This window comes from Pipistrellus hanaki (genome assembly GCF_964339955.1).
Source record: "Pipistrellus hanaki genome assembly, chromosome: 4".
NCBI lineage: Eukaryota > Metazoa > Chordata > Mammalia > Chiroptera > Vespertilionidae > Pipistrellus > Pipistrellus hanaki.
In genome coordinates, this window is record NC_140506.1 from 78,536,374 (window position 1) to 78,559,694 (window position 23,321).

Below are 23,321 nucleotides of genomic sequence, written 5' to 3' on the forward strand. Positions count from 1 at the left end.
GGGGCCACCCAGGCCAGGCAGGACCCGGCTCCTCCTCTTACTAGTTGTGTGAGCTTTGGTGAGTAGAGTACTTCAGGGTTCCGCTTCCTCGTCTGTGAAATGGCCGGGGGCGGTGGGCATAGTCCTTAGCGAATACCTCGTGGAGGTTGGATGACCCGCTACACGCAGTGCATTTAGAACAGGGCCTGGTGCTTCCTGCGGGGATTATGGCGACGGGGCCCATGCTGCCTCTCAGAATGAAAGAGAGGCTTTCGGGTGTGGAGGGCAGAGGGTGAAGGGCGTTAGGGAGCAGCGTGGACGATGTGAGAAGCTGGGAAACGTTGCCCACCTCAGCGATGGTGTTCGTTGTCATTTCTGGCGGCCGTTTAGGTCTGGAGTCCAGGCGGCCCAGCTCCCCGCTCATCGACATCAAACCCATCGAGTTTGGCGTCTTCAGCGCCAGGAAGGAGCCCGTCCAGCCCTCGGTGCTCCGGCGGACCTACACCCCCGACGACTACTTCAGGAAGTTCGAGCCGCGGCTGTACTCCCTCGACTCCAACAGCGACGACGTGGACTTCCTGACGGACGAGGAGATCCAGTCCAAGTACCAGCTGGGCATGCTGCACTTCAGCACCCAGTACGACCTGCTGCACAACCACCTGACGGTGCGCGTCATCGAGGCGCGGGACCTGCCGCCGCCCGTGGCCCAGGACGGCGCGCGCCAGGACATGGCCCACTCCAACCCCTACGTCAAGGTCTGCCTGCTGCCCGACCAGAAGAACTCCAAGCAGACCGGGGTCAAGCGCAAGACCCAGAGGCCCGTGTTCGAGGAGCGCTACACCTTCGAGATCCCCTTCCTGGAGGCGCAGAGGAGGACCCTGCTGCTCACCGTGCTGGACTTCGACAAGTTCTCCCGCCACTGCGTCATCGGGAAGGTGTCCGTGCCCCTGTGCGAGGTGGACCTGGTCAAGGGCGGGCACTGGTGGAAGGCGCTGATCCCCAGCTCCCAGGTGAGGAGGAGGGCGTGGTGGGGGTGATGGTGGGGTGCCGTGTCTTCTTCTGGGAGTTTGTGGCTCATTTTTTATGAGGACTGTTATTTTAAAAAATTGTTTTGTACCGCAAAACATTCTATTTTGAAATAATTCTCTACTTACAAGAAATTGCAAACACCGAACAGCAATTTCTTGTTAACAGTTCCCATGCACCCTTCCCCCAGCAGCCCCCACGATAAATCTCACACGACCAGAGTAGAGGACGTTAGCACTGGCAAGTAATGGTGGCAGCTAAACTGCAGGCCTTACTCAGTTTGCACCCGTTTTTACATGCACTGCTGTGTGTGTGCGCGTGTGTGTGTGCGTGTGTGTGTGTGTGTGTAGGTCTATGAAATTGTGTCACGTGTGTGTGTGTGTGTGTGTGTGTGTGTAGGTCTATGAAATTGTGTCACGTGTGTGTGTGTGTGTGTGTGTGTGTGTAGGTCTATGAAATTGTGTCACGTGTGTGTGTGTGTGTGTGTGTGTGTGTAGGTCTATGAAATTGTGTCACGTGTGTGTGTGTGTGTGTGTGTGTGTAGGTCTATGAAATTGTGTCACGTGTGTGTGTGTGTGTGTGTGTGTGTGTGTAGGTCTATGAAATTGTGTCACGTGTGTGTGTGCGTGTGTGTGTGTGCGTGTGTGTGTGTGTGTAGGTCTATGAAATTGTGTCACGTGTGTGTGTGTGTGTGTGTGTGTGTGTGTAGGTCTATGAAATTGTGTCACGTGTGTGTGTGTGTGTGTGTGTGTGTAGGTCTATGAAATTGTGTCACGTGTGTGTGTGTGTGTGTGTGTGTGTAGGTCTATGAAATTGTGTCACGTGTGTGTGTGTGTGTGTGTGTGTGTAGGTCTATGAAATTGTGTCACGTGTATAGGTTCATGTAACCACCACCACCCTGGGACTCTCTAGTCATGGAGGTGGGTTATTTAATGAGAGTGATTATCCTGGGTAGGAAGCAATCAGTCATTCTGACTTTCTGAAATTGATTTGGGAAGAATAAAATGAGGGCTGAAGAACAGGATGATAGATGGATGTTTTACAGGCAAATTGTGAGATCCCAGCCCAGGAACGTGCAATTGGCTGCTTCAGAGGCCACCCATGGACCAGGCTCTGGGCCCAGTGGTGGTTAGAGTCCCCCATCCCGCCCCCTTTGGGCACTCTGTGGGCTGAAGGATGACAGTGCACCCGCTGGGAGTGCAGCATGTGGTGGGAGCCCTGGAGGTCGGCCAGCCCACCTGTGCTGTAGAGAGCAGGCCGGTACAACAGGCGGGTTATTTTGTATCAAACACACCAACGCGCTTCTCAAAGCTGAGCTCTCCTGGCCAGGGATTTAATGGTCCAGCACCACGTGTATAGGGCACACATGTTAAACACGAGGACTGGAGGGGCTGCCCCACTGCCAGAGTGTCCCTGTCTGTGCACATCCTCAAAGGTAGTAGCTTTGTTCATCTCTTAGTTTGGATTCCTCAAGAAGAAGACCCTGATTCCTCAAGAAGAAGACCCTGAGGCACTGGAGGGAACACAAGGAAAAACTGGAGAGGTCACATAAGGGTGCATTTGAGGGCTGGTACCACTGTGGGTGACTAGAATGGAAACTTGCTGGGAAAAATGGGAGCCAGCATCGGACGTGCCTGAGGGTCTTTCTACCTGACGGGCAAGGGAGCTAACGATTTTATACACTAACTATTATCAGCTACTGGAGGCCCGGTGCACGAAATTCGTGCACCAGGGTGGTGGTGGTGATGGTGGTCTCCCTTAGCCCAGCCTGTACCCTCTCCAATCTGGGACACCTCGAGGGATGTCCTGTTTGTCTGACATCCCTCTCACAATCCAGGACTGCTGGCTCCCAACTGCTTGCCTACTGCCTTCCTGATTGCCCCTAATCGCTTCTGCCTGCTAGCCTGATCACCCCTTAACCACTCCCATGCCAGCCTGATTGATGTCTAACTGCTGCCTTGCCAGCCTCTTTGTCCCCAACTTCCCTCCTCTGCTAGCCTGGTCACCCCTAACTGCTCTCCCTTGCAGGTCTAGTGCCTCCCAACTGCCCAACCCTACTGGCCATCTTGTAGTGGCCATCTTGTGTCCACATGGGGGCAGGATCTTTGACCACATGGGAGCAGCTATCTTGCTTGGTCTTGTGTGTTGGAGTGATGGTCAATCTGCATATTACTCTTTTATTAGATAGAATAGAGGCCTGGTGCATAGGTCAGGGCCTTCCTGATCAGGGTGAGGGTTCCTTTGGGGCATGGGGTAACCTGGACGAGGGGCCTGTGGTGGTATGCAGGCCAGCCATGCCCCCCCAGAGACCCAAGCGGAGACCCTGGTATCTGGGATTTATTTACCTTCTACAATTGAAACTTTGTAGCCTGGAGCAGAGCCAAGCCTCCTGCTCACTCTGTGGCTGCAGCCATTTCTGTTTGGATTTGTTTACCTCCCATAATTGAAACTTTGTAGCCTTGAGTGGAGGCTTAGGCCCGCCAAGGTAGGTGGAAAGCTTGGCTTCCTCCGTTGCTGGGGGCAACCCTAGCCTATTCTCTCCAGCTCCGTGGCTGCTGCCATTTTTCTTGGGATTTATCTTCTATAATTGAAACTTTGTATCCTTGAGTGGAGGCCTAAGCCGGCCAGGGTGTGTGGAAAGCTTGGCTTCCTCTCTTGCCAGGGAAACCCAAGCCTCTCAACTGCTCTCTGTGGCTGCAGCCATCTTGGTTGGGGTTAATTTGCATACTCGCTCTGATTGGCTGATGGGTGTGGCTGGTGAGCATGTCTTGTGGGATCCCTTATCACGTCCCCCATGGTTCAGGGTTCTTCTTCAGGGTTCCCTGTTCTGGAGAAGGCTGCACATAAATGAAAAGAGACTGGAAAAGAGTTAATTTGGGAAAATGGGGGCCCTGGCAGGAGTCCACCTCCAGGGGGAGGACTACTCTTCTCTGGCCTTTTGCCATCCCTTTTATTGAGGTTCTGATATACATCCATATCCTTTAGGCAGGAAATTCCAACAATCGAAAATCAGCAAGAATTTACATATGTTTAACAGGTGAAAGTGCTTCAACTACCAATGTCTCAACTAAACAATGAGTTAATAGCTTCGACCATTCAGAGCGATTAAGGTTGACCAGCCTTCCGGATTCCCTTTTCACATTTAACTACTAGTGATGGTGTTTGGTTCCCGGCAGTGGCTTGTGGGTGTAGCGGAGTGATGGTTAATTTGCATATTACTCTTTTATTAGGTAGGATTGGATGCGGGCTGTTGGGAGATGAGGAGGTTTATTTCCTGGCATTTCTGAACTGTTACACTGTCAGATGAAGAGACCTTTGGCATCCACAGATGCTGGCCCCTATGCACTGACCTGGTCATAGCCAAGAGATGGTGGGCAAGGTGTTGATAGTGTCTGCTACAATCCTAAATTCTCCGTGTCACGTGATCCGAATATATTGGGTGCTTTCCATGTATCCTCCTCAGTATTTGATGTCCCTGGGTTTTCAACTGTCAAGAAAGTTACTATTGAAAGAGGGAAATCCCCCCTCCACAAAGTAATTTCTTTATGGCCAGGCTCCATTGTTGGCATCCGTGGAAGTCCCCGAGATGCAGAGAATCTTGCCTCCTTTTGGTCTTGGCTGAAATATCACCTTCTCAGCAAAGCCCTCCTGGCATGTCTGCCCTCCTTTGGTTCTGAATGCTGAGGTCGAGGCAACGACCTGGGTACAGGCATATTTAGGAGGTGATCCCAGGAAGAAGGAGTGAGGGGCGAGCAGGACACGGGAAGGAGAGGATGTCAGCAGTCAGCGGCGGTTTTTGAAGTCTCCATCCTGTCTGCTGGCGCGGGGACACTGGCCAGGTGGCCCCCTCAGAAGCGCTGGGCAGAAGAGAGAGGGACCAGGTGTGTCGGTGCCGGTCGGAGCTGAGACCACATGGAGCAGGACTATAGGAGCATCTGTAGTGACACCAGAGGCGTGTCCTCTGCATCACCCTGTTCATGTGGCTGCCTCCACTGTGGGTCCATTACCCTCCCCTTGCTTTATTTTTCTCACGGCACTTAGCATCATCCCACAGAGCATGCGATTTAGGGCCCGTCTTCCATGCTGGTAGGTAAGCCCCATGAGGGCAGAGGTCGTGTCTGTTTTGTTCCCCTGCGCTGAGAGCAGTGCCTGGCGTGTGGTGGTGCTCAGTGGGATTTGTGGGTGAGTGAAGGGTGGAAGGGAGAAAGGATTCCCCAGAGAGAATTTCTTTTCTTTTCTTTAATTTTCTTTTCTTTTTTAAATATATTTTATTGATTTTTAACAGAGAGAAAGGGAGGGAGAGAGAGCTCGAAACGTCAATGAGGGAGAAACATCGACCAGCTGCCTCTTGCACACCCCCTACCGGGGATGTGCCCGCAACCAAGGTACATGCCCTTGACCGGAATCGAACCTGGGACCTTCCAGTCCTCAGACTGACGCTCTACCACTGAGCCAAACCAGCTTCGGCAGAGTGAATTTCTTTTTATTTTTCCTTCTCTCTTTTTCCCTCTCACACCCATTCACCTCCCTCTGACCCTTCCTTCCCTTTTTCCTTTTTTCTTCCTTCTTCCTTTTCTTGTCACACGAAGAAAGGCTCATGGGAACTCGGAGGGAAGAAGGACTCAGTCTTGCTGGGCCTTTATGCTCTTGAGAGCACAGGCCAGTGTCTGTGGCGGGGTTTCCCTGAAGCGGTGCCCGAGACAGGAGTTTGGGTGTGGATTAGCTTCCGAGGGCTGCTGGGACCAAGCTCCACACATTGGGTGGCTGAAAACTCAGAACCGTATCTTCTCACAGAAGATGAAGGTGCTGGCGGGGCTGTGCTCCGGGAAACCTGCAGGGAATCCTTCCTGCCTCTCTCTGGCTTCTGGCAGTGGCTGGCTCTCCGTGTTTGCTGGCTTGAAGCTGCATCAGTCGGATCTCTGCCTCCGTCATCACATGATGTTCTCTGTGCGTGTCTGTCTCTTCTCATAAGGACACCAGTCCTATTGGATTAGAGACCCTCCCTGCTCCGCTATGACCTCATCTTAAATAATAATCACATCTTCAGTGACTCTATTTCCAAATAAGGTCACACTCTGAGGCACTGGGGGGGTGAAGATGTCGATATATCTTTGGGCACGGGGTGGCGGTGGGGGGGGAGCGGGGGGAGTGCGAGGGAGAGGGGGTGGAATTCAACCCTAAATAGGATGCAGGAGAAAACCCTGCAGGGAGGGAGTGAAGCCATCAAGGTGAAGGGTGACAGCGGGGAGGGGAGGGGGGTGAGGGGCGGGGGGTCGCAACAGGGTGGCAGCATAGCATCAAGTGAGGCCTAGCCTACGCCTGATCTGTGCTGCGGAGGGTACTCTGGACTGTGTGCGCTGCAGTGTTGTTCTTCCATCAGACAAGCAAGTGAGCCTGGCTGCGAACCAGACCAGGAAATAGGATTTTCAGCCGGGCAGCCATGAGCCTACCTAAAGCTCCTGCACTGTAAACAGGGGTTCTGAACCAGAGCACCTGGCAGTGCTGGGGGACAGTCTGGATTGGTGGATGGAGGTGCTACTGACACCTGCTGGGTGGAGACCAGGGATGCTGCCACCCATCCTGCAATGCACGGGGCAGCCCCAGGCACAGGCACAGCATGACAGAGCAGAAATGCTCCTAGAGCCGAGACAGGGTGAGGAAGCCTGCTGGGGAAGAACGGGGGACAGAGGTTGGGGGAGCAGCAGCGGGATCTGCCCCGAACGGGCACGCTGAGAGCAGGGCTGGTCCCTGAGGGCGCGGAGGGTTTTTGAGGGAGAGACTGTTGTTGGGGTGAGAGCCAAGGACGGAGGGGTGAGGAGCAGATCTCCAGGCAGCTGCTTTGCTTTTCATTCCATAAGTGGGAAAGGAGATACTGGTTCTCGACAAAACAGGCCTGCACTGGAGACGGCAACCAGGATCCTCGCGCAGGGCGCTGAGGCCATGGCTGGCTGTCATGGGAGGCCAGCATCTGCCTTCGCCAGCACGCTTTGTTGGTCAGTTGAGTGGGAGGGGAGGAGGCAGTTGTGTAGTGGGGTGGAAGCCAAACTCTGCTGTTTCTCATTTCTAATCTGACTTCATGGTGCACAGGGTCAGAGTGCCTCTGAGGGCCTAGTTCTCATTCTCTGCCGTGGAGAGCCCTGGTTGGGTGGCTGCTAGCTCTCACAGAGGCGTCCTCTGGCTCACGGGAGGCTGTCTCGGATGTCTTGTGCCTCTCAACATTGTGTCGTTGATCTTGGCATTCAACAACTTAGCAGCTGCTGAAACCAGTTTGGCTCAGTGGATAGAGTGTGAGCCTGTGGACTGAAAGGTCCTGGGATTGATTCCGGTCAAGGGCATGTACCTGGGTTGCGGGCACATCCCCAGTAGGAGGTGTGCAAGAGGCAGCTGATCGATGACTCTCTCTCATCGATGTTTCTAACTCTCTATCCCTCTCCTTTCCTCTCTGTAAAAAAATCAATAAAATATATATATTTTAAAATAACTTAGCAACTAGTGGAGCTACAGCATATCTTTTTGGCCTCACTGATAAGGTTTGATTAAAGGATAATGAAACAATTATAATAATCTGAACAATAAAGATTTATTAAATTTTAAAAATAATGGAAATAAAGACAAAGAAACAGGAAGTGTGCTGGGTGATTGGCATAGGTGTCAGGTTAGACTGGTCACTGAAAAAAATTCTGCTCATCCAAGTGGCCTGGAGTGAATAGATGCTTTGGCCATTTGGAGGTGGAATCCATGTAGGTGCAACTCTTTAAAAAAAAAAAATAATAATTGTGGTAAAATATACATAAAATTTACTGTTTTACCAATTTTTAAGTGTATAGTTTAGTGGTATTAAGTACATTCACATTGTTGTGCAACCATCACCACCAGAATTGAACCCTATTCCTCTAGCCCCTGGCAAACAACATTCTACTTAGTGTCTCTATGAATTTGAGTCCTTTAGGTACCTCCTATAAATGGAATCATACAATATTTGTCTTTTTGTTCCTGGCTTATTTTCCCTTGGTATGACATCCCCAAGGTTCATCCATACTGTAACCTGTGGCAGGATCGCCTTCCTTTCAGAGGCTGAATAATACCCCATAGTGTGTACGGACCACGTGTTTGATTGTCCATTCATGTCCCCACTGATGGCCTCGTGGGTTGTTGCCACCGTTTTGGTTATTGTGAGTAATGCTGCTCTGAGCATGCGCGTACAGGTATTTCTTCAATCAGTCAACTCTTTTTTTGAACCAGAAAAATATCCAGGAGGAAGGCAGCTCATTTTCTGTTGAGATTGTGGAAGGGGGCAGAGAGAGTAAATGTCCCGTGGCCATGCAGGAACCTCGAGGAGCGTTAGGAAGGACCCCAGTGCTTGTTCCAGCCCGTTCACCGGTTCAGCTGTGACTGGAGTCACACAGCCTTGTGAGCCGTGGTTCACTCATGTCAGGTGGAGGCAGCACCCACTGTCTCCCCTCCCTTGCAGTGCATCTGTGGATATAACACAATCTTCTCTGGAGAAAGTAGCTTCTGGAAGTGAAAGTCCCTCAAATTGGAGATAATAATAAACATATTGTACATAATAAATATACAATAAAAACACGGTATGTGTAAAAATACTGATTTATTTAGTCAATAAGTATTTGTTAGGTGCTTATCCTTAGCAACCCCAAGGCCTGGGGCTACTAATATAGTGTACATTAGTGAGTGTCTTCTGTGAGCCAGGCAGCGTTCTAAAGGATGTTTATGTGCTAACTCATTTATCCTCACGAGGACCCCCTTACAAAGTGGGCAATTGGACAGAGACAAGCTGAGTAACTTGTCCATGCTACTAGTGGTAGAACTGAGGCTCTTTGGCTTAAAAGATGATGTTCCGTAACCAAGACTTTAGATCAGTTCTGTACAGCAAGCAGAACAAAGCTTCCTGCCCTCGGGGAGCTTACGTTTCAGTAGAGGGAGCTCTGCAGCAAACAGATGTGTTAACACATAGTGCCGTGTTGTCATTGTCTATGCCAAGAGGAAAAGAGAGCAGGAGAGATATGTTGGGTGGTGAGAAGGGGGAAACTATTTAGATGGGTGAGGAGATGACATTTTCAGAGAGCTGGATGGAATGAGGGAGTAAGCCTGGAGTATGTTAGGAGAAGACCATTCCAAACAGTGAGTAAAGCCGTGCAAAGGCCCTGAGGCAGGAGCTGGCGTAGTGTGTTGGCAGTGGGAGTAGAGTGAGTCAGGGGGAAAGCAGCAGGAGATGAGGTGGACTTGGTATAAAAGGTCATTTCTCATTCATCTTGTAGGCTGAGATAAAGACTTGAAATTTACTCCTAAGTGTTACAGGAAGCCTTGGAAAGTTTTGAAAAGAGGGGTATGCTGGAGAGAAGTCACTGGGGGACACATTCAGAGACAAAGAATTTATATCTAAAATGTATAAAGAACTCCAACACCACTGAACCACACTGGCCAGGGCCAACAACTCAAAGATAAAACACACACCCCGAATTCAAAAATGGACAACAGTTATGAACTGATGCTTCACAAATGAAGACACATAACAAGTTGTCTATAAGCACATGGAAAGGTGCTCAGCATCATTAGCTATCAGGGAAATGCAGATTAGCTAGTTAACTGCCACAATATTTAGAATTTAATTTAAAAAGGCCCGCCATGCCCTAGTTGGTTTTGCTCAGTGGATAGAGCGTTGGCCTGTGGACTCAAGGGTCCCCGTTCGATTTCGGTCAAGGGCATGTGCCTTGGTGCGGTCACATCCTTGGTGGAAGGTGTGTAGGAAGCAGCTAATCGATGTTTCTCTCTCATCGATGTTTCTAACTCTCTATCCCTTTCCTTTCCTCTCTATAAAAAAATCAATAAAATATATTTTAAAAAAATAAAAATGAATAACAAGGCCCACCTATAGACGCTTAGGGTGTATAAATGATTAAAACCATAGTGATATACCACTTCACAGCCAACCCCCAGAATGTCCAAAATTACACAGATTGAAACACCAAATGCTGGTAAGGATGTGGAGCAACTGGAACTCACATTGCTGTGCGGGTATAATGTGACATAACCACTTGGGAAGAACTTCTAGTAGTTTCTTGTAAAATGAACATTTATCTACCCTATGATCTAGGTATTTGTGTAAGAGAAATAAAAATGGTATCTCTGCACAAAGACTTGCACACAAATTTTCACAGCAACTTTACACATAATGGCCCCAAGCTAGAAATTGCCAGGTGCCCATCAAAAGGATAAAGGCTAACAAACACGGGTTTGTTTGTATAATGGAAATTATTCAGCAATAAGAAGGAACAAAGTACTGATACACACAGCATGGAGGACTGTCACAAACGATAGGATAAAGAGAAGCCAACCACAAGAGAGCACATATATATGATTGCATTTATATGAAGTTCAAAGCTAATCTATAGTGAAAAGAATCAGAACAGTGATTATGATATGGGGAGTGGGAAAGGGGATTGACTGAAAAGGGACAAGAGGGACCTTGCTGTTCTACCTCTCCACGGAGCTCTGGTTTATGCATTAGTCAAACTCTTCTACGATACTTAAGGTTCGTGTATTTCATTGTATATAAATTTTATTGGGGAGGGGAGGAAGAGCCATCCACCAATATTAAACTCTGGTTAAAGATATGCCTGCTGAAGGGGGAAGCATACTATGTTTGCAGATGACTTTAAAATGCATTCTAAAAAGAACATTAGATATGTGATAAAGCAAATAACAGTATATTTAACAAATATTTTAGGATTATTCATATGAATTGTTCATTGCAGAATCTTGGTGGTGTGTACAAAGGGATTCACTGTACAGTTCTTTCAGCTTCCCTGAATTTGACCATGCTCATGATAAAATGTTAGGGAGCAAAAGAGAGAAAGAGGCAGAGCCACCATTTAGGAGCCATTTACTGTGGTCTCCAGGCGGGAGGTGGTAGCCTGGACCCACGTGTCAGGTGCAGGTGCACAGGTGGTCAGCTTGGGAGACATTTTGAAGGCAGAACCTCTGATGCCTTAGACCCGTGGTCTGCAAACTCATTAGTCAACTGAGCCAAATATCAACAGTATGATTGCAATTTCTTTTGAGAGCCAAAATTTTTAAACTTAAACTTTTTCTAACGCCACTTCTTCAAAATAGACTCACCCAGGCCGTGGTATTTTGTGGAAGAGCCACACTCAAGGGGCCAAAGAGCCGCATGTGGCTCGAGAGCCGCAGTTTGCCAACCATTGAATTCAAGCTTCAGGATCATCCAGGAGCTGTGACCATGGGCTTCCCAGACCCTAGTCTCGAAGATTACGATTTCCTAATGTTGACAGAGGGGGTTGAGTTGAAGGATTCACCAGCTCTCAGCAGGCACAGGTGGAGGGATGCTTCCAGAAGCCTTTCATTCCCGGGGCTCCTCCGGCTTGCCTCACGGACACAGGAAGAAAGGACTCTGGTGGCCATAGAGACTCCTCAAGATGAGAGATGCAGGGCTAGCAAAAGGGGGCTTGTGGTCTCCGGCAGAGATGCAGTCAGGCTGGGGCGGGGGCGGGGGCGGGGGCGGGGGCCTCTTCAGCATCCCTACACTTCCTCTTACTGCCTCCGGGCTCCAAGGGCAGGGCCCCACGTGCTCCCCCTTCTCTCTGCTGGCCAGCCCCTCTCCATTTTCCTTTCCTCTGGTCGAAGGTGCTAAGCAGATGAGCAAACCCCTGGCTAAGCATAGAGAAAAGAGTGGCAGTCACCCCTGCCTGTAGAAGCATCTGACCTTTGAGTGACTCGGCAGCCGTTTCTCTCAGCTTTGCTGGATGGTCAGGGACCCTCCCCAGTTCTCCCCGCCCATCCAGCGCCTCCCGTCTGCCTCCCTGTCTGCTTCTAGAGGCAGGGAGGGAATGGGGATGGCGTGAACCCTGCAGGACCCAGTCTCTACCCCTTAAGAAATTGGACAGGGCTGCCCCAGTTGTTGCCGGCTCCTTGGTACCTCTCTCTGGTCCCCAGCTTTGGGGCCAGGCAGCCAGTTCTGGGGTCAGCAAGAAAAGTTCCCCCCTGTGTCCTGTCAATGCACAGATACAGGCTTGACCAGACACTCCATAACTTCAGCTTTTGTCTTTGTTTATTCTCAGTAGCTTTGGCAAGCAACTTGGTAGATGGTTTTGGACTGAATAAACATCATTATATTAAAAATATTCTCTTTAAAGTTACACCGACCTGGTTAAGGTCCCAGCTTCACCATTTACTGGCTGTGGGAATTTGGGTCCAACTCCTCACCTGTAAATTAGGAATAATAATGCATACTGCACGAGGTGTGGGGTAGTATATGAAGATAAAAATAATGATAAGCGACCCTTGCATAACAACTCACTGTGTGCCAGGCACGATGGTTGGATGATGATGTTGTATTAACTATCAGCTTATTTGAATCATCACCTCATTTTAATCATCATCCCATTTTATACATGGGGAAACTGAGGCACACGTTAACTAACATGTACAAGGCCGCAGGACTGGGATTTGAATCCAGGCTGTCCAGCTCTTTTTTTTTTTTTAAATATATTTTATTGATTTTTTACAGAGCGGAGGAGAGAGGGATAGAGAGCTAGAAACGTTGATGAGAGAGAAACACCGACCAGCTGCCTCTTGCACACCCCCCACCGGGGATGTGCCTGCAACCAATGTACATGCCCTTTACCGGAATCGAACCTGGGACCTTTCAGTCCACAGACCGATGCTCTACCACTGAGCCAAACCGGTTTCAGCTAGACATCACCTCTTGATAAACCAAGGTTAGTTAAGCAAGCGAAGCATGTGGCATGTAATCAGACATTGAGTACACGGTGCCTGGGAGCTGAGGCCCTGGGAGGTTGGGGAGGGGACTCAGGAGGGAGGACACCAAAAGAGGAAGGTGAGGTTTGGAGCGATCGAGATGGAGGAATTGGCATTAGAATCCTATTTGCCTTTCAATATAGACGACTTTGGTCTTAACCATGCTCCAGGCAGATGAAGATGGAAGGGATTTTAGGATATATATTTTTAAATATATTTTATTGATTTTTTTACAGAGAGGATGGGAGAGGAATAGAGAGCTAGAAACATCGATCAGCTGCCTCCTGCACACCCCCTACTGGGGATGTGCCCACAACCAAGGTACATGCCCTTGACCGGAATCGAACCTGGGACCTTTGAGTCCCCAGGCGACACTATCCACTGAGCCAAACCGGTTTCGGCTAGGATATTTTTTAAAAGGAAAGATTGTAGATGATTCTAGGTGCCCCATGTCTGGTGCTGATTGGGCCTAGAACCTGGAAACTGCCTGAGTGACTCATGCTCCTGGCCTCGCCTGGCTGCGTTTTGTATTTTGAGGTCATTCACCACCTGCTACCATAGCAGGCAGGGCCCTTGACAAGGCAAACATCAGTGTTTTGTTTTCTGGGGGTTTTGTGCAGTGTTTTGTTTTGTTTTGTTTTGTTTTTGTTTTTAATGAGAATCTCTCTTTAACTTGCCCTGAGCTGCTGCCAGCCTTGACCCTCCTGGCAGAATCCCCATCTCTGTTAAAAGGGTTCCCTGCCCAGGTTGTGATGAATAGCTGTGTTTGGGCCGCACCGTGCAGTCGCCTGGGCTCGGGCCAGAACCTTGCAAGGCAGCGTTAGCTAGAAGTTTTATTTCATGTGCTCCTTCTTGTTTTACTTCTGAAATAGAAACAGAATTTACATTTCAGTCCTCAACGTGAGCTTTTAATTTCTAGTTATACTGTGAAGTAGAAGAGGAACCAGAAATGATTTGGACCAACCCTATTTTATAGATGAGAAAACTACAGCACAGAGAAGTTGAGTGACTTGTCCAACATTACACAGCTTTCAGGGACAGAAATGAGACTCCCAGGCAAGAGGCCTTGTCACTGTGCCACACAGCTTTCCCCCAAAGGAAGGGATCTATTGTGGCTAAGAGCACAAGCTCTGGAGTCAGACAGACCTGGGTTCAAGCCCCAGCTTTGCCCCCTCTAGAGATGGGGGCCCAGGAGAGTTAATTTCCATCTCTAAGCCTCACTTTCTTCCTCTGTAAAATGGGGGTTTTGTGCTGGAGCTAGCTTGGATTGGCTCATAGAGCCCATTTTTATTTTACTTTATTTATTTTATATATTTTTTAGGATGAGTGGCAAATGTGGCACTAAGTCTCTTTATTTTAATATATTTTATTGATTTCAGAGAGTAAGGGAGAGGGAGAGAGAGAGATAGAAACATCAATGATGAGAGTGAATCATTGATCGGCTGAATCCTGCATGCCCCCTACTGGGGATCGATCTGCAACCCAGGTATATGCCCTTTGACTGGAATTAAACCTGGGACCCTTCAGTCCACAGGCCAGAGCTCTCTCCACTGAGCCAAGTCAGCTAGGGGCATAGAGCCCATTTTAAAATTTTCAGGCATTTTCCAAGCTGCTGAGTTCACATTGCTAGCTTGAAATCAGCCATTGTGTATGAAATTGGCAAATGAGAGGCTTTTCCCCTGGAGAGTTAAACACTTACCAGCATATCACTGATCATGGAAGTACTTCCTAGTACTTCAGAACGTTTTCCTGGGCCGCCAGAGGGCTAGTTCACATGAGGCTCAAAGCACACAATCTGTCACGTGCAGACAGTGGTGCCCATGGAGGTCAAGAACAGGGCCCATATCCTCAAGCAACAGTCAGCCCAGCCACTTCATGAGGTGTGACCCAGGGCAGTTATTCAATGTAAGTGAGTACCCAGGGCCCCAGTCTTGGGGGTCATCCTAGAATTTGGCCTCCCTACCCCCCATGGGAGAGGACTCTGATTGGCTGATTTGGTCACATGGCCTTTTCTGAGCCAATCACCTGGCCAGGGAGAAGGAGGGCCATACTCCAGCCCCGCCCAAATCACTCCAAAGAGATCTGATATCAGAAAAAAGAGGCAATGGTTTTGAAGAGACAAAAAGTGTGGTTTTTCCTAACAGGGATGGCTTCTTAGGGCAACAGATATAAGAATGGTAAGTAGCTACAGAGGATGCCCTGTGCTTTTCTTTCTTTCCTTCTAATCATCAGTTGTTATATTAGACTATATACCACATGCCAGTCCCTGGACTAGGTGAGAGAGTGGGCTTTGAAGTCTGACAGACCCTAGTTCGAATCCTTACTTGAACCTCACATTCATTCATTCAACAAATATTTACTGAGCACGTAGGCAGAGCAGTAGTATTGTCACAGGGAACAACGTGTGACCTTAGGAATGTTAGTTGACTTATCCAAGCCTCAGTTTACTGTGGGGGAAAGTGAGGACAAAAGACAAATAGCATAGTTGTCAAGAGTGCACAAAATGGAGTCAGCCTCCAAAAGTTCATACCCCATAAACTGTTTTTACTCATAACACTTCTGACACCAAATGTATGGGGTTTTTTTTCTCCACACTAACAAATTCTCCATTTCTCCAGACACTAACTGGGTGTCCTGCAGTGCAGTTCAGTTCTAACACTAATGGCCTGGAGTTAGCTCACATCAACAGGGAGAGGGCTTAGTCCCAGAAGACTAACCCAGTTCATTTCCCAATTGCAAGTCCCAGGCTGTCACTCATACTTACAATCAAATCAGGGTTTTTTGTGACCTCTTTCTCAGGGTCTGGAACTTGCTAGAATGGCTCACAGAACTCAGAAACGCACTTTATTTACTTCTGTCAGTTTATTATAAGAGCTACAACTCAGGAACAGCCAAATGGAAGGATGCATAGGGCAGAGTATTAGGGGGATGGGAGCAGACCTCCCCCTCTCTAGAAGCTCTCTAAGCCCTGTTTTAAAGGAATTTTCATGGAAGTTTCATTATGTAGGCATGGCTAATTAAATCATTGTTCATTGGTGATGACTTAGCCTTCAGCTTCTCTCTCTTCCAAGAAGATGGGGGTTGGGTCTGTGAGTTCCAACCCTCTATCATACCTTAGTCTTTCTGGTAGCCAGCCACCATCCTGACATTATCCATAAACCTCCAGCCACCAGTAATCTCATTAGCATACAGGAGACACTCGTACCACTCCAGAGATTCCAAGGCTTTTAGGAGCTGTGTACCTGGAATTGAGGACATAGGCCAAATATACATTTATTATTCTATCATCCTCTGACTCTGATACCTGGTTTCTGTGTGATGTCAGGCATATACCTTAAACTTCCAGTGTTTTATTTTACTCATATGTACAATGAGTATAATAATAGTCCCTCTTTCAGTGGGTTGTAATGAAGATTAAATGGAAAAATAAAGGCAAGCACTCAGAACCCTGTGCCTGGCAGAATGCACTCTTAGTGATGTTGGTTGTCATCAACATTATCGTCATCATCATCATCACCATCAGCAACAGCAGCAGCAGCATCACTGTCGTCATAACAGCATCATCATTGGCAGCATCAGCATCATCAACATCATCATCAACATTATCAATGCCATCATCAACCAACATCATCATCAGTATCACCATCATCATCATCATCATCATCAACGTTATCAATGCCATCATCATCATCAATATCACCATCATCATCATCAACATCATCATCAACGTTATCAATACCATCATCAACATCATCATCAATGTCACCATCATCATCATCAACATTATCAGTGCCATCATAATCATTAACACCGTGATCATTGTCATCGACACTATCATCATCACCATCAGCAGCAGCAGCACCATCATAATCATCATTAACATCATCATTAACATAATCAAAATCATTATCATCAACAAAACCATTATAATCACCATCAACATAATCATTAACACCATGATCATCATCACCAGCAGCAGCACCATCTAGTCATCATCAACATTATCATCATCACAATTATCATCAATGCCACCATGATCATCATCGTCAACATAGTCATTAACACCATGATCATCATCAACAGCAGCAGCAGCAACATAATCATCATCAACATCATCACAATCATTATCATCATTACCATCATGATCATCATAATCATCATTATCATCACCATTATAATCATCAACATCTGCAGCATCAGCATCATCAACACTATCATCATCATCAATACCATCATTGACGTCATCGATACCTAATAGTTCTCTTGAGAATTGAATGGGATAATGCATGCCCTATGCTCATCTTCATGTGTGGTACAGAAGCACTCAGTGTTTCTGCTGTGGTTATTCATTTAGTTAGTGAATATGTTAGGGAGTTTCTCATGTATCAGCTCTAGTGTGGGCTCAGTTTAGAAAGAAGGTGACAGTTAGAACCCAAAGTCCTAAGTCATGCCCTATCCTGACACCTCCCTGGAATGGGGTTCCTGAGGATATTATTTACTACTCTACACCCAGTGCTGTGCCAATACCTGGCTCAGAATAGAGCTTCTGTTTGTGGAATTAATGGCCTGTTGGTAGCATTCACTTTAAGAGGTAGGTCTGAAACCTATAGGAGCACAGGGGCGGGGCACCTCTGTCTCTAATTTTGAGTGCGGGACAGGACAGGGAGGGAAGTAGAGTGGTCTGGTATATTCCATTTGCCTGGCACATAATTTGGCCATGCAAGGAATGTCACAGCATGAGATTGAGGGGGACTGGAACTGGGGGTTGAAGAACCTCATAGATAGTGTTTATTGGGGGTGGGGGGGCAGGAACCATTAAAAAACAAAAAGAGGAGAAACCTGGTTAGTTTTGCATTTTAGGTTATTCCTTCTGGGGCAATGCACGAGTTAGATTTAGATGAGGTGAGTCCAAGATAAGTTATATCTCACCCTCTGCACTAGTGACACCTTGGGCCAGGTCACTCCCCTCTGAGGGGCTGTGCTGAGCACTGTAGGATGTTCAACAGCACTGGCCTGTATCCGCTAGATGCCAGTAGTACCCCTCCCCCAGTGTTGACAACAAGAAATGTCTGCAGACTTTGCCAGATGTCCCCTGGTTGAGAACCATTGGGTTAGAGATGTGTAAGAACAGAGGCGATGACATTTGATTGTGGTGGGTGAGGGGCTGAGGCTGTTTAGGAGTTGAAAGTGACAGGAAGGAAGAGGGTGAGGGAGGCCTCCAGAATCTTAGTCAATTTGCCACATTGCTGGGTTTGCCAGCTGGGGGTGCTGGACAGTGAAGTGGCAGGAGCAGGTGAGATTGGGCTGGTGGTGGTGATGAGTAGTTTAGTTTGGGATATGGGGTGTTAAGCATGAACATGGTGCATCCATGTGGATATTTCTGGTGGACTAGATTAAAGATCCCTAAGTGATCTTATCCCATACCTTGAAACACCCACGTTACCAGTATTTCTGGGTGCATATCTTGTGGGGTACTTGTTTAAAATACTATTTTCTAGGTCCTCTACTTGATCTGCGACTCAGTTCTTTTGCTTAATTCCCACTGTATTTCCTGGGTCTGCCAGAACAAATCACCACAGACCAGGTGACTTAGAACAAGGGGAATTTATTCTCTCATAGCTGTAGAGGCTGGAAGTTCAAAATCAAGGTGTCAGCAGGGCTGGTTTTTTTTCTGGAGGCTCTGAGGGAGATTCTGTTCCATGTCCCGCTCCTAACTTTTGGTGGTGTGGCCATTCTCAGCATTCCTTTCCCTATAGATGTATCACCTCAATCTCTGCCTCTGTTGGGATATGCTGTTCCCGCCCCCTCTCTGTGTCTCCTCCCATTAGGACACCAGTCATGTTGGACTTAGCGCCATATATACTCCAATATGGCCTCATCTTAACTTGATTACACCTGCAAAATCCTTATTCCCAAATAAGGTCACATTTGTAGATGCCAGGGGTTAGTACTTCAACATATTTTCTTGAGAGACAAAATTCAACCCGCACCAACCATGCTACTTTCAATTATTAGGGCACAAAGGAGAGATGGGTAGAACACAGAAGATGTGATCCTTCCCCACAGGAATTTGTACATGAAAATAGTACATGAAAAGTAAAGGTGCCTCCTAAAAGAGTTCATTATGAAAGAAACTCATAGAAGTGAATAATTGCAACATAAATGAAAGATGGCTGAAGAAGGAAGTAGGAAGAGGGTGCAGCCAGAGGGATCTTTTAAAAATGCACCTCTAATTAGGTGACTCTGCCTAAAGCCTTCAGTGCCTTCTTATTCCTTAGGATAAGTCTAAACTCTTTTCCTGGCAAGAAGGCCTGAGCAGACCTGTCTTTCCCCAGCCCACCTGCCCTCACCCATCACTTGTCCATATTGTAACTCCTGCTCCTGCTTCTACAGGGGATATCTTAGGAAGGTCAGTTCCCATAGCACCCACCACAGTGCTGAATAAATCACCCCACAATTAGTTATGCATAATAATTAATGTTTACTCTCAGACACTGCATTACCTTGCCTGTTTTATCTGCTGCTTTGCCCTGTATGCCTGGTACAATCACCCAGTCAGTGGATCCTAATTGTGCGTCTATTGTGTGCTAGGTGTGCATGGTATGTGGGAGGTTCTCGGGAAATATCTGCTTGACCAGGTAGTTGGGCTGGATCTGAGTTAAGTGAGTAAGGGTTGATGAAACAGAAACAGATGGGGTCTTTCTATGCAGAAACAGACAAGCAGATGTATAAGGGTCTGGCGGCTGGACTGTCTGGGCTCAAAAGTCCTCCCTTAGCTGGCAGAGCTTCTCCCAGCTGCTGCTGCTGCTGCTGCTGCTGCTGCTTCTTCTTCTTCTTCTTCTTCTTCTTCTTCTTCTTCTTCTTCTTCTTCTTTTTTAATCAATGAGAGAGAGAGAGAGAGAGAGAGAGAGAGAGAGAGAGAGAGAGAGAGAGAGAGATTGATTTGTTGTTCTACTTACCCATACACTCATTGGTTGATTTCCGTATGTGCCCTGACCAGGGATCAAACCTGCAGCCCTGGCATATCAGGATGATGCTCTAACTAACTGAGTTACCCAGCCAGGGCTCCCTCCTGCTTCTCTGTAAGTGCCCTGGTCCATCCTGTATGCTACTGCTATTACTCCGGGGGACTCGCCCTCGTATAATCTGTCCACTTTCCGTCCTTCATTGTAGGTAGCTGGAGGCTAGGCTTCATGCCTGTCATCTAGTTTGGGCTAAAGCATTGCATGTTCTGGAGCAATCTCTGTTAAACAGCTGTCTCGGCCACACTGGGAGCCCAATTTAGGATGGAATCAATATCTCTTTCGAGAAGCTTGAGTGGTTCTGAAGTAGGTTGATCTAATTTGGATGGCCATTGAGCCCTAGACATAAACTCTTAGACATCAAAAGATCAGGCTTCTCTTGAACCTTCCCTGGAAGGTGTAGCTTCTTATGAAGGACATAGACAAATGTTTCTCTTGGCCAGCATTCCCTAGGGGTGTGTTCTGTCCCTGGGGAAGCAATGTAAGATCACCACCTTCAATAAGTTCACAGCCTCCTGGGGCAGAAATACAGAGAAAAGAAGGTCACTATCTCAAAAATGAAAACAGGCCTTATTTCACACCACATGCCAAAATTAAGTCCAGGCAGTCCAGGGACTTGCATTTGGAAGGCCACACTTTAAGTCCTAGAGGGGTAAAAAGGAGCGTATCTTATGACTTTAGTGCAGCAAAGCATTTCTAGGAAGGCCAAAAGGTGTGACCCATGGAAGGAAAGGATGGATGCACTCGGCAATAAAAGTATGCACTCTGCTCACACCCACAAACTGGGAGACCGTGATTGTACACACACATTAGTTTGCTGGTAACAAAGTACCACAGACTGAGGGGCTTAAACTGAATTGCACTGTCTCACGGTTCTGGAGACTTAGCAGTTTGAGATCGAGGTGTGGGCAGGGCCATGCTCCCTCTGAAGGTTCTTGGGAGGATCTGCTCCAGCCTCTCTCTCTGCTTCTGGTAGTTCCTTGGCTTGTGGCAGTGTAACTTCAGTCTTCTCCCTGGGTGTGTCTGTGTCCAAGATTCCCCTTTTATAAGGACACCAGTCATACTGGATTAGAGGCTCACCCTACTCCTGTAGGACCTCATCTAAACTGATTACATCTGCAAAGACCTTATTTTCAAATAAGCTCACATTTTGAGATATTGGAGCTTGGGACTTTAACGCAGGGAATTTGGTCAGACATGTTTCAACCCATAACAACACAAAACTGGTGAATAATTTAGTAATATCCATAATATTTAAAAGCCTATTTATAAATTATCTAGATGCCTGGTGCACAAAATTCATGCATGGTGTTGGGAGGGGTCCCTCAGCCTGGCCTTGCACCCTCTCATAATCCGGGACCCCTTGGGGGATGTCCAACTGCCAGTTTAGGCCCAAACTGGCAGTCGGACATCCCTCTCACAATCTGGGACTGCTGGCTCCTAACCGCTCGCCTGCCTGCCTGTCTGCTTGCCTGGTCACCCCTAACCCCTCTGCCTGCCTGCCTGATCGCCCCTAACCACTTGCCTGGCTGCCTGATGGCCCCTAACTGCCTCTGCCTTGGCCCTGCCGCTGCAGCTTCGTCTGGAAGAACCTCCGGACATTGGCTGTCTGGTCTAATTAGCGTATTACGCTTTAATTATTATAAATAAAAGACAAATACCCAATAGAAAAAATAGGTAATCTGAAACAAGCAGGGTTTTCAAAGAAGAGAAAGCATGAATAGAGCTGATAAGCCTGAAAAGATGCTCAGCCTTTTAAGCAGTCAGGGACATACAAGCTAAATCCACAATAAAATATCCAGTGGGTGGGAGTCATTAGAAAGCCTGACCATAACAGTCCACAATCCAGTGTGAAATGGACCTTGTAGCCACACCATGTACAGGTGAGGAGGGCCATTGAACTCACCAGAAATCAGAAAGTCAACGTTTCCGTGCAAAACAGGAAATGCAATTAATATTTTGAAATATAACTACCTACAAATGCAAACAAAAAATAGTTAGCAACCACCCTGATCAAGGCCATTTGTTAGATGTTACCACCCAGTGCTGGTTCTGTCCCCCCACTGCTGGTGGCCGTGAGGTTAGTTTAGCCCTTTGGCCTGTGCTGTGTCAATCCATATTGAGTGGGAGGAAAAGAGCTGGGTGTTTTTATATATCTTGATATAGTCTTTGACCCAGTGATCTCACCCTGGGTTTTATTAGAATGATGTAATCTAAAAAAAATAAAAGATGTCAAAGTGCCAATTTTAGGTCATTAGAAATAACCTAACTTCCTAACAATAGGAAAAAGCTTAAAGTAAATTACAGTGTTTCAGCCTAATGGAATATTCTGTGTAGATATTAAAAATTATACTTTCCATGTCTGAGTAGTAACATGGAAAATGAGTGTCTATTTAAGTTTAAAGGGGGCAGGGGGAGATCTCAGAACTGCGTTGTCAGTGCAGCTATGCAAATATAGATTGGTTGTATGACAAGGACTGGAACAGAACCTGAAGGGGGGCGGGCTGGAGAAAAGAAAGCATTTGATGAAATGTGTAAAGTTCTGAGATTATGGCTGGGTTTTGCTTTTTATTTATTTTTTTATTTTATTTTTTTATATATTTTATTGATTTTATACAGAGAGGAATGGAGAGAGATAGAGAGTTAGAAACATCGATGAGAGAGAGTCATCGATCAGCTGCCTCTTGCACACCCCCTACTGGGGATATGCCCGCAACCAAGGTACATGCCCTTGACCGGAATCGAACCCAGGACCCTTCAGTCCCCAAGCCGACGCTCTATCCATTGAGCCAAACCGGTCCCGGCATGGGTTTTGCTTTTTAAAAATACATTCCTATTCTAGCCGGTTTGGCTCAGTGGATAGAGCATTGGCCTGAGGACCAAAGGGTCCCAGGTTCGATTCCGGGTCAAGGGCACATACCTTGGTTGCAGGCTCCTCCCCAGCCCAGTCTCTGATTGGGGCTCGGGAAGGAGGCAACCAGTCTATGTGTTTCTTTCACACTGATGTTTCTCTCTGTCTTTCACTCTCTCTAAAAATCAGTGGGAAAATATCCTCAGGTGAGGATTTTAAATAATGATAATAAATAAAAATAAATAAAATAATAAAAAATGCATTCCTGCCCAGCCAGTGTGGGTCAGTGGTTGAGCATTGACCTTTGAACCAGGAGATAATGGTTCAATTCCTGGTCAGGGCACATGCCTGGGTTGCAGGCTCAATCTCCAGTGTGGGGTGTGAAGGAGGCAGCTGATCTATGATTCTCTCTCATCATTGATGTTTCTCTCTCTTTCACTCTTTCTTCCTCTCAGAAATCAAAAATATATTTTTATTTATTTTTAATTTTTATTTTTTTTAATATATTTTATTGATTTTTTTTACAGAGAGGAAGAGAGAGGGATAGAGAGTTAGAAACATCGATGGGAGAGAATCATTGATCAGCTGCCTCCTGCACACCCCCTACTGGGGATGTGCCCACAACCAAGGTACATGTCCTTGAC

General features: G+C 47.3%; 1 protein-coding gene across 10 annotated transcripts in view; it reads left to right on the forward strand.

Moving 5' to 3' along the window:
- The window catches only part of SYT17 (synaptotagmin 17), a 70,762-nt gene that overhangs the window by 13,637 nt on the left and 33,804 nt on the right, over positions 1 to 23,321 (forward strand). For all 10 annotated transcript variants that reach the window (XM_084880697.1, XM_084880698.1, XM_084880696.1 and 7 more), the window contains one exon: positions 370 to 989. In XM_084880697.1, the coding sequence (XP_084736823.1) occupies positions 370 to 989 (620 nt within the window). The remainder of the gene's footprint in view (positions 1 to 369; positions 990 to 23,321) is intronic.